The sequence below is a fragment of the Oreochromis aureus genome, linkage group 6 (assembly GCF_013358895.1).
Source record: "Oreochromis aureus strain Israel breed Guangdong linkage group 6, ZZ_aureus, whole genome shotgun sequence".
NCBI classification, from domain to species: domain Eukaryota; kingdom Metazoa; phylum Chordata; class Actinopteri; order Cichliformes; family Cichlidae; genus Oreochromis; species Oreochromis aureus.
In genome coordinates this window covers 23,136,124-23,148,514 of record NC_052947.1, presented here as the reverse complement: position 1 = coordinate 23,148,514, position 12,391 = coordinate 23,136,124, and the positions used below count along the sequence as shown (strand labels likewise).

Sequence of the window (12,391 nt, the reverse complement as noted above, 5' to 3'; positions counted from 1 at the left end):
CTTTTAAAAATTGGAAGTGCATTGGGGAAATGTTTAAAGAATCGCCATAAAACATCCGCAAAGCATCTGTCACAGGTTTAAAAAGCTAAAAACCAATCAGGTAAGCTATTTCTTTGACGGACATTTGTAGTGATTGCAGTGTGAGAGCCTGTTTTAAGAGGGCGGGCCACAAAGTTGTGGCGTCGTTTATAGCCCAGAGTTTGACGGCAGCAAGCAAGTGTGCGTCTCTGGTTACTCGCGGCTGTTTGGTGCAGATTAATCTGCGACATGGAATACACACTCAACATTCAAATCCAGGAGGGTGATTGCCTTGAATCCTGAAGAAATCTGCTCATTTAGCAAACAGGTAAGATTTAATGATTATTGTTTTACTGTATGTTGTCATAGCGCAGTTTTAATGTTGTAGATTTGATCTAGTTACTGACGTTGCGAGTTCTCCTGTTGCCTATTACTTCGTGTCTGTGCCTGCCTGCTGCTTTAATGCTGAGTAATTACAGTATTTTTCCAAAGCACTGCTCATTTGCATCGCGTTTTCTCAAAATTTTATGCTATTGTATATTTTTTTTAATTAGCCTTTTTCTTGCTTTGGATTTTTAGCCTGCTTTATGTAAGAATTTGTTAAGTTCAAAACTTCAATGAGAAGGTCTGTTATTATAGAGGTAAAATGTCTGTAAGTGAATCCTCCAAATTCTGTAACAGGAAGTTCAGAAAGTTCACTACCCAGCTAAAATATACATTTTCTCTCACCCTGTTTTTATTTTAGGAGAGATGGAGAAGGATTTGTCATCAACACCAACTGGTGTCAACGTCCAGGGGTCGTGCCCTGTCCTGGATATACCCTCTTGTCCCTCCCCCATGCAAATTCCTCTGTCCCCCATCTCCAGTAACCTCTCCGCTTCTCCTGCTCAGCATGAAAAATCACCAACCTCTCTGGAACCCAGAAAATCACCCAGTTCTTCGCCACCATCTACACATACCATCTCTAAACAGATGGATTCCCCCCTTTCCTTAGACAAGTCAAAGCCCTTATCTCCTGCTGTGTCACCTAGCCCTACATGTAAAACCGTTTCTACTAATCCCTCCCTTAGTGCTCCAATCAGAACACCCCTTCCAGCTTCTCTCACCCTTGCTGACCCTCAAACCTCCACAGTTTCACCCACTTCCAACTTCACATCTGCCTCCTCCACAGCTACTTCCACCACAGCTTCCACATCTTCTTCCATGGCCTCCGGAAAACGCACTTTTGCTTCTATGGCCAAACGGGTAATCATTCAGGAAAGACTTAGAAAAGCTGAGGAAGAGGATGCCATTGATGAGGAGGATGGTAAGAATAGTTTCATTCAGATTGAGGGATTAAATGACAGATTTTGAAGGTTCAGTGCCGCTGAGAGCATGTCATAGACCAGTTGCTGTGTTAAGGTGATAAGCCTTCTGCAGTGCTTTGGAATGTCTTTTCATGTAACCCTGTCCCGAGGAAAACACAACTCTTGTCCAGAATCCAGAATGCAGATCCACTTTGGCTTCCTTTGTTTACTCATTTGAATCCCATGCTGTAAAGCATTTTGGGATGCTTTATTTTCCAGTGAATTAAACACAGTCGTCTAAATAATGCAAAAGGCTTTTACTTAAATGTCTCAGCAACTTGTTATGGCTTGGGGTAATCTGTAACAACAGGTTCCCGGGGCATTACGCAGGGACGTTATGACTTTGGTAGTCTAAAACTCCAATATGAGGTTCAAATCTATGAAACAATATTAGCTGCGTTGCCCTGGAATTTTGTGCACAAAGTCATGTCCCGTCATTGATAAAATAATACACCTTTTGCCGATTTTTCATTGTACATCATGATATGTTTCATGTATCACAATAAATATTTTATCTGTTAAGTGCACTAAATTTATAACCTCATTTCCAAAAGTTGGGAAGGCGTAAATGCAGTTTTAAGAAGAATGCAATGATTTCCAAATCACATAAACTCCATATTTCGCGGAAAAATATACAAAGACAATCTGTAAAATGCTGAAACTGAAGAAATTGCATTCTTATTGAAAAAATATTAATTTTCCAACAGAAAAGTTCAGCAGAAGTTGCTCACTGTTTAACAAGCCAATTTTACAGCCTAAATTTGGTTGGTTAGCAGCATCACTGGTTTAAAAATGTCTGCCAAGTGTAACATATTTAACCTCTGAAAGGTTAAATATGCAAAAAAGTATTGCTATTTAAAGTTTATTCTATAAAAACAAAGCACAAAAAGAATTTGATTGTGTCATTGTACACTCAAAAATTAACACTCGCGTTCGTTAATTCTCCCTGGCACAGATTCAACAAGGTGCTGGACACATTCTACAAAAGTTTTGGTCCATTTTGAAATGACAGCATCATGAAGGTGATGCAGATTTGTTGGCAGCATAACAATAAAGTGAATTTCCTGCCCCATCACACCCCATAGCCGCTCTGCTGGATGTATACCTGGTGACTGTGGGGCCCATTTGGATACACTGAACTCATTGTCATGTTCAAGATACCACCAGTTTGAGTTTCCTGACATGGTGTTTCATCCTGGTGGAAGCAGCCATTAGAAGATGGGTACACTGGTTATAAGGGGAAGTACATTGTTAGCAACAACACCCAGGTAACCTGTGGTGTTTAAACTATGCTCAGTTGGTACTAAGGAGCCTAAAGCGTGTCAAGAAAATATCCTCCATAAACCTTGGTACAATAAAAAATGCATTGTACTTTCATGTTGCATATATCAAAATCTGACCCCACTATCCAAATGTCGCAGCAGAAGTCAAGACTCCTCAGACCAGGCAATGTTTTTTCCAATTTTTGTGTTGTCTGGTTTTGGTAAGTATGTGGGAATTATAGCCTCAGTTTCCTGTTTCCTTAGCTGACAGGAGTGGCACCCATTGTGTTCTTCTGCTGTGGTAATCCATCTGCTTCAGGGTTTAATGTGTTTTCAGAGATACTCTCCCTTGCATACATTGGTTGTGAAGGTGGTTATTGAGTCTCCTAACTGTCTCCTGTCTCCTAACTATCAGCAGTACGGCCATTCTTCCCAGACCTCTGGTAACAACAAAGCATTTTTGCCAAAAGAACTGCTGGTCACTGATATTTACTCTTTTTCAAACCCTAGAGATGGTTGTGTGGGAAAGTCCCAGTAGATCACACTGTCTAATCAGATTTTTATGTATAATAATAAAACCGTTCATAATGTACATTTTCCATAAACACTTTAGAAAACCGACACTCTTACCTCATTGACATTTTGTGGTATTTCAATATATTCCATAGCTGTTGGAATTGAAAACAAGATGCTGGCTTCACCAGTTGGAGATCTGCTGTGCATGATAAGCTGTGACATTTGAAATGCAGTAGGGGCTAAAGTTGAAGAATGTCAAGCCCTTTACTTAATGGATACCAGGGGGACAGTTATGAAACTTTTACAGCTGACAAGTGCTGTGAAGTAAAAACTGGGCACGGTGTTGCTGCAAGCTTTGAGGTTTTGTCAAAAGTTATTGGCAGTTAATTAAAATTGATATACATGATTTTTTTTTATTAAGACATATTGTGTCCTCTCCTGCAGATGAAGAACCAGAGGAAGACGTGTCTGTGGAGCAGCTTGAGGAGAAGGCCATAGGGGGTGATGCCAGAGCTCAGACCCGTGTAAGTGAAAGCACATGCACAGACATGCACAGACAGGCTCTTGGCATTGTTTTCAGTCCTGCAAGCTGACTCAGTCTAGTTTTCAGCATGTGCCTATTTTGGGCCACTTGGAAGATGATCCCACAATTTCAGTGTGACACACTAATATACTGTCATACTTACAAATCATTAAGAAGTGTAAAAGTTAAAGCGTACTGTAGCATGTACTGCTGCTGTATAAATAACAATGCAAAATTCACACTCTGTTTACTCCTTGTTGTCTGCCAGTGCAGAGAAATTCAAGGGTGGGCTAGACGTGAAATTCCCAAGTGTCTTGTCAACATTTGGTTCAACGTTCTCTTGCCAGATGTCATGTATTTGCACTTACCCACTGTCTAAATAAGGAGAGGGTGTGCGTGTCTAAGAGAACATGTGCAAACCTGAGACCACATCAGTACAGCAGCTGGATGCTGAGAAGGATTGGTAGGCTTTCCGTTTGTGCATTATGGTATCCCAATAGGCAAAATACACATTATAATATTTACAGTACTGTGCAATTCTCCAATTCAAAGCTTTATTTTATTTTAATAATTTTTCTGTCACTCTTGCAATTAAAATAACTTTTGTGATGGTATTTTCCTTGTTTGTCTGGTAGACACAGGAACACACTAATGCAGAACCATTAAAAACGAAGACACGTCTGATTCCACACAAATAGGGACATTTAATAATAACTGAGTGAGAGGGAAGTTTATGAAATGACAGTTAATATTAGAAAGCCGTCACTTGATATACCAAAGGGGCCACTGCTGCCCCTGTTAGTTAGACATGACGAATGCCCTGACGGCTACAGAAACAGAAAATAATACATTCTGAAGTCATGTGTTCTTGATGCATTATATGAACTTTACTATGAACTGTTTTGACTGGGGCTCACAAACAAGTGTAAATCCAATAATCCTTGAGGATTGTTCAAAATAACAAGAGAGTTACTGGAAATACAAGTTCCTGTTTAATTACATTTTTGTGCCACTGCAGATTAATTTTGATGCCAGTGAATGTCGTAGCTGGAGGTGTTGCTTTTTTTCATCTGTCTGTCCCATTTTTTCATAATGCTAATATTTTAGGAATACCCTCAGGGAATTTCTTAAGCTTTAGCACAAATGTTCACTTGGTCTCAACAATGAAATGGTTATTATTTGGTAGCTAAAATTCAGAGGTCAGTGTGACCTCACGTAACACATTATTGGCCATAAAATTAAGAACGCGTATACCAATTACCTTTTTAATGCGATAAAATTAATATACGATTCTGTCTCTATCCAAAATACAAAAGAAGATCAGCTTCACTATGGCATAATGTTTTATGATAACACTTTTTTGAGCATTGTTCACTACCGTATCTTGGGAGCTAGGAAAAAGATTGTAAACATACAGTTTTGGACATACGTGATTTTTTGTAGTTTTGCCTTTAACACCACAGCATAACGAGCTTGCTTAAATACATATCCATGCATGCAGTACATTAAGCAAGCTGAAATAATCTGGCCCTTTTACCTCTCCTCTGTCTTTCAGTTGGGTCAGCACTACTTGGGTCTTGCTAAAGAGAAGGATACTGAAACAAATAATCTGCTGGCTGTTAACTGGCTAATTAAAGCAGCAAAACAGGGAAGAAGGGGTGCAGCAAAAGCCCTGCAGCGCTGCTGGATCCAGAAAAAAGGTTCATTTAACACAAGTATCACATGTGTCAAAGTCTTTATGTTTCTGTTCTATAACTTAAGCTCACTTCCACTAGGAATCACTCCAGAGAATGAGGCCGATGTCCGCAGGTTGTCAACAGAGAGTAAGTTTGAGCTGGCAGTACGCAAAGCAGCCATGATGATGTACTGGAAGCTAAATCCAGACAGGAAGAAGAAGGTGACTGTATCTGAGATGCTGGAAAATGTCAGCCAGGTGAATGCAGTTCCAGGTAGGAGAGACAAAGACAGCCACAGATATTTGGATAAATTCATCATTAAAAAGTATTTACTACTTTTGAATGATGAAAATAATGCTGCATGATTTACTAGTGCCTATACCTAGAAGGCTTTAGTATGCTGTTTTGCAATAGCTGCTACTACTGCTGGAAATATGATATGCTCCTCTGTGTGATTTTAATATTTGCAGCTGTTGCAGTGAATAGTTTCACATTACCAGCTTTCATCCAGCTCACTGGTGGTGTGGTCGTTTCTCACCAACAGGTGGCACTGCAAGCAGCAAGGTTCCTGTCCCAACTTCGAATCAAGCCCAGAAAGTGCTGGAGAACATGGTCAGCAATGAATGTAGGTATCCAGAGAGGGTGGAGGAGCGGACCAGAAAGTATATTGCTTCTCCAGGTGTAATTATATCCCTTTTTATCTCTTAGCCAGTCAGATGGTGGACCTGGATGAGTTTGTTGAGATGACTAAGAACTATGCACAGGGTATTGCACCAGCTACACCCAAAAATGGCAGCCAAGTCTCAGCCAAAACTGAAAGCTCTGCACCTCATGACAGTCGTACAGGGGTAAAAAGAAAAAAGAAAAAAAAAAGCTTTACACTTTACATAAGCAGAAATAAACTGTTACTTGACCATAGTTTATTTGATACATCATGGTTGTGAATGGGTTTGTGTTTACAACTGTGTTTTTAAAGCACAAGGCTGAGTTAGTCTCATCAGCATGCAAGAAGTCAAACAAGAGTGCTTGGAGTTTTGGTCGAAGTGGGATGATGCTGCACACCAGTGAGACCGGAGCCTTTAAAAGGGCCATGGACATGAAGTCACAATTAATAGTACCTGTTCCCTCATTATTATTTCACATTTTAATATTTTTTTAAATGTGTTGATATTCTCTGTTCATCTTCATATCCGTCTCTCTTCTCCTCAGATGCTGCAGTACCCACTGCATGCAGTTGTTGAGATAAAGGAGCATCTTGTTGATTGGGCATCACGGGCCGGCGTCCAGTGGCTGAGCACAATCATTCCGACGCAACACGTCAACGCTCTCATTTTCTTCTTCATCATCAGCAACTTGACGGTTGATCTGTTTGCTTTTGTTATCCCTCTGCTTGTCTTCTACCTCTCCTTCATCGCCATGATCATCTGCACGCTGCGTATTTTCCAGAGGACAAAGGTGAGCGTTTCCTTTAAGTGTCATTTAGAAATTTTCACACAGTTAGCAGTACTGTCAGAGCCTTGAAAGTTTACATGAAAGTTTATGAAACAAAGTAGTTTCTACTGTAAATGTGCATTTATTTTTGCATTTCTCCTTAATCAATGAAATTATATAGTGCTCAAAAAATTTATTACGCCACAACCTAATGTAAGGTTTATGCTAAATCTGCCCTAAATTAACAGTACTGGTAATTACCAAAATACCAGTAAAAAAATACCATAATCAGTATTTTTATTGCAAAAATATAATTATTGTTTCAAATTTACTGTGTTGCTAAAAGCTGCTTTTCATGCTAAATGCTTTTTATTCTGCAAAACTTGTCCAGTATTTCTGACCCCAGAGATACAAAAAATATACACAACTTCAGGTTTAAAATGAGCAGCACATTAAAAACATTCCACCAACCTCAATCCACTTTGAACGCCTATGAATCAGAAAATATTTATAGCATGAAGGTAAAATTTGCGGACTAAATTTTTGTACAATCAGCTAATGCTAAATGGACAGGTGAGAATATGTTTTTTTTTTTGTTTGTTTGTTTGTTTTCTTTAATTTGTTTGATATTGAATTTCAGTCGAAATTCCCTGCATTTAAATTTCTTTGGAGTGCTTTACTTCCTTTCACTTGTAAACTTTCCCCCTTTTTCTAGACCTGGGAGAACTTTAGTGCCCTGACATCTCTGCTGACACGGTTTGAACCTGGCCTTGATGTGGAGCAAGCAGAGACAAACTTTGGCTGGAACAACCTTGAACCGTACCTCTATTTTATCTTCTCCGTCTTCTTTGTAATTTTCTCCTTCCCTGTAGCAGACAAGAATTGGATCCCCTGCTCTGAGCTCTCGACTGTGGCCATCTTCTTTACTGCTGTCAGCTACCACAGCCTCAGCCCAAATGCCACAGCATATGCACGCCGGGCAATTGTTATAGAGGTCAATTGACTGAGTGATTAAATTATCAGAATTACTGTCTTGCATTTTGCAAAGTATAATTATAATAATATTGCAGCTTAATTAATCATTTCATTCTTAATGAAATGATTTGGAATTTCTAGGAAACCACTGGTTTGCCTTCTGTCATAAAAATGTGTAGCAGCAACATGACATTGGTAACAGAGAAAAAATATTTTTGTAAATACTGGGAAATCTCAGATTTGGGAGTTAAAGTTTTTTGCCTTTTACAACCAGAGTTTGACATAATTTTCTAGTAATGCCTTTTTAGGCATAAGTTGCATAATATTGCTGGCCTTATTAGCCTGATAGTGACCACATGCTTTCATTCACTTGTTGTCATGTATGCTGTGTGGCAGGCAGAGGTAGTACCCAAAAGCAGGACTTAGACACAAAGGGATCAACTGAAAGAGGCAGCTTTATTGCTGAGACTATTTAACCACAAGGGTACTAACAACCAAAAACTCAGAAATGAGCAACTAGGAACTATAAACTGGTAAGAAAGATTACAACTAGGAATTAATAAGTGAAACATGGCACACATGGCAAACAGGGACAACACGACAACGCACAGAGGAAGAGAGAGGACTTAAATACACACATGATAACGAGAGGATGAGACACAACGGGAACTAATACAGAATAACAGGACAAGAGAAGCAAAACTTCACAAATTTTACACACTATGAGAGACTGTCAAAATAAAACAGGAAGTACAATAACCACACAGACACTGGGACCAGGGGAGAAACAGACATGGGAACAAAACTGACTGAGGAGACAGAAAGGAAATACTAAATACGGAGATAAGAGTAAAGCAAACATGAAGACAAGTCTGATAAAACATGGAATGTGGAACATAGGAGAGGCACGGAAACAGAACCTGAAGACTAGATGGAAAAACTAAGGCCAGAAACTACAAATATTACACAAAACAGAAAAACAACTAAAAGAACCATAACCAGGGATATAAACTAAACCTTAGAATGGTTTAAAGGATTTTTATGTGTACTTAACCTCAGTTTTATGAATGAAAACCTGCAATGCTGTTGTGACGGGTTTTAACAAATGTAGACATAAATCTCTTTCTTATTTATAATCTTAATTTTTTATGATAGTGAAATAAAACAGCCTTCTCAAAGTTAATCAAAAACTCTGTTGTGTCCTTGCATTTGGTTTAATCCAGATGGCATCATCCTTGTGTTGCCTGACGCAGTTCTTGCCAGAGAACATGACGGCGCTTCGTTTACTGGGACGCACCTTCGCCACTCTGCCACTGGGGCAGTCTGTGGTGCTGAAGCTCAGTCTCCCCTGCTTGCTTTATGTTTACCTGTTCTATCTGTTCTTCAGGTAAGAAAGATTTGGACAAACTGAAATATTGATTACTTATATTCGTAAAATTCTCAAATGGGTCTTACTCCTGTCTGCCATGTTGTTTTATTCTATGTTAAAATGACAGATTTACTCTTTCTTTCTCCTTCCTTAGCATGGCGAGGATGCGTGGTTTCCGGGGAACTTACTGCTTCCTGGTTCCGTATCTTGTGTGCTTCATGTGGTGCGAGTTCTCAGTGGTCCTCCTCCAGAATTCCACTGTTGTGGGTCTAATCCGCACTTGTGTGGCTTACTTTCTCTTCCTGTTTGCGTTGCCTGTTCTGGCTTTTGGTCTCGCCACCATGCTCTTCATCCAAGTGTTTAAGTGGTTCCTCGAGCTGGAACTGACAAAGATGATCGTGACCCTGGTAATATGTGCGATCCCTGTCACCTTGCGGCTGTGGACACGGTTCAGCACGTCCATTCTGGATGTCTTTCGCTCACTGACTCATCGGGGTCCAGTCAAACTCATTTTACTCTGCATCTCCATGGTCCTTCTATTCTTCTCTGTCTATGTGTACCATGCAGAAGGTGAGAAGGTGTACAACTCCACCCTTACTTGGAGTCAGTATGGCCATGTTTGTGGGCCTCCTGCTTGGGAAACCAAAGGCTTAGCCCAGACACAAATCTTCTGTAGCCACCTGAATGGACACAGAGTCACCTGGACTGGGCGCTTCAAACAAGTCCGTGTGGCTGAAACAGAGAATGGGGCACAGTCTGTGATCAACATGTTGCCGGTGTTTGTGGGAGATTGGCTGCGCTGCTTGTACGGTGAGACCTATCCCAAATGTGAGCCAAAGAATGCCACAGTTGCAAATCTGACAGCTGCAGATTTGACAGCCAGTTCTGCATCAGGGCCTGTTTCACTGCCAATCCTCCTTCTATCGCAAGATGAGGAAGAACTGTGTCAGCTCAAGGCTCTGGCTAAACATACCTGCCATGTCAAGCGTTTCGACAGCTACCGCTTTGAAGTGACAGTGGGAATGATCCAGGATGAACATGGAGAGAGAGAGGACCCAGCCAGGGATATAGTTCTAATGGCCAGTCATGAGTTCAGACAGGTGCTTCTAAATCTGAGCCCTGGTAATAAGGTGGAGTTTAGCACCAAACTGGAGGGACGTCTAGGAGCCAGAGCTCCAGCCTTTGAGTTAAAAGCTGTCCACTGTCTTGACTGTCCTTCTTCAATGCTGACTGGAAGCAGGCAGGTGAAAATAGAGAGAAACTGGAGACGTACCACAATGAAAGCCCTGAAGTTTGCATTTGATTTTTTCTTTTCCCCATTTTTGTCAGCAAAAATTTAAAACTAGTAATTAAAAGTAGAAATAAAATAAACTATTTGAGTCTCTCCAGAACATCATCTTGTTTCTTATGATGTTAGGCTAGAACCAGTGATGTAATTCAAATAGTATTTTTTTAATTGGATGGATCTATAAAGTTTGTGTTCCTGTGCATTAGTTTATGCAGATCTTACATTTACTTCATCTACAGCAGTTTAAGAATCGTCAGACGCCAACTTTGGCAAGACTCATGATCTGTTCTATTTTCAAATCCCTTTTATGTCTAGCTAGAGTTAAACTTATACACACACAAACTAATATATAATAATATGCTATAATTTAGTTATAAAGAACTGGAAGATTGGCTGTAATTTGATGGTATCCAGCTGTATGCAAGAAGGCTAATGCTGGGTGCTGTTCTCCTTTGAATACCTAGAAGTGGGATTTTATAGTGGATTTTATATCTGCCTTTGTATTTAGAAATGTATCTAGAAATATAGTGTATGGTTAAGATATTTACATTTGTATTCTGTTTATATTTGTGTGTTTTAAGCCAATTTTCAAATGCATATTTAAATATTTTTATGGAAATATATGACACAAATTTAGTGATAATATATATGCATTTCTGGCTTGCTCTGTTAGGCAATATTTTATGATGTTGTCTTTAAACTTCCTGGTCTTAACTTTATTTTTAGCATCAGATTTTCCTGTCTCTCAAGCTATGATGCACATGCAGTCATTTTGAAAAGCCAGCATAAAACTTTCATCCAGGAGGGGTTGCAGTAAACTTGCTGATTTTTGTATTACACATATCAAAATGCATCAAATGCGGTGCTGTGGATTATACACAGATATCTACACTTTGGTCTGATCTGTCTCTCATCAAGACATTGTTCCAGAAGTCTTGTGGTTTGCCCAGACGCAGATCTGCAAACTTAAGCTGTGCTGACATCTTGTTTTTAGAGGAAGAGCCTTTCTCCTGGAAACCCTTCTACTCAAGCTGTACTTTATATAAATTTACTATCATGAACTTTAACATATGCAGGTCTATAGAGGCCAAGATATAGTGCTTGTTGTTCTTGTAGGTGATCTGAGAGTTACACAGTGTGACTTTGGAGTGAATTTGCTGGGGCATCCCCTCATTGGAAGATTGTGGCATTTTGTTAAAACACATGTGAATGCTCCAGCCCAGAAAACTGCCAAAACCTCTGCTTTTATAGAAGTGTTCACTTGCTGACGATCAATAACCAGAAGCAAAAAAGGTTGCACTTTGTGCAGTTCTGTGAAAACCTTTGTTATCACATTAACACACACTAGACCTCCTTTTATGGTATTTCTTAAATGTATGCCAATGACAAAGTTAAGACACCGTGTTCATTCCATAACAGTTAAGAATTACCAGGAATGTTTAGTAATGAGTTGTTTCACTGAGTTGAACACAATATTGGTTCAAGTTTCGAGACCTTTTTGTTTACAGAATGTGAACCTTTAAAGAAAAACATTTTTTATCTCTAAATTTGCCAGTTTGGAATTTAACTGAAAAAATATTGGACACATAATTAAAATAAGCCCTGTGAAAGATTGGCGATGTGCCGAGAGTGTATCGCCACCTCTCAACCCTAAGCTCCATAAGCTCCAGCAACCCTGAATTGGATGAGTGGAAGAAAATGGATGGACCGATAATTAAAATAACAGTAATGAATGATTTAATTACTTTTGAAAATTGGATTGTAGGAAAGCATGAATGAAATGGGGGTTTTCCTAGACATCTGGTTTACACAGTACAGTAATGCAGTGGTGTATGAAAAGCTTTACACATAAACACTATCAATCTGTAACCTCAATGCTCGTGTGAATTACAATTGCTGATGTTGAGCCTTTACACTGTAAATGTGAGTGCCTTTTTTTTCCACTGATGGAGTTAAATGGGGTGTCTATTAAAATGCTTGAATTGTG

General features: G+C 39.5%; 1 protein-coding gene across 1 annotated transcript; it reads left to right on the top strand.

Moving 5' to 3' along the window:
• Positions 1-237: 237 nt before the first annotated feature.
• On the top strand, positions 238-12,373 carry wfs1a (Wolfram syndrome 1a (wolframin)). The gene is made up of 12 exons (XM_031747114.2): positions 238-346; positions 764-1,324; positions 3,587-3,666; positions 5,221-5,365; positions 5,441-5,614; positions 5,886-5,966; positions 6,050-6,189; positions 6,318-6,455; positions 6,551-6,796; positions 7,488-7,766; positions 8,971-9,134; positions 9,271-12,373. The coding sequence occupies exons 2-12, from the start codon at positions 769-771 to the stop codon at positions 10,454-10,456; spliced, it is 3,189 nt and encodes a 1,062-aa protein (XP_031602974.2). The 5' UTR covers positions 238-346; positions 764-768; the 3' UTR covers positions 10,457-12,373.
• The last annotated feature ends 18 nt before the right edge of the window (positions 12,374-12,391 follow it).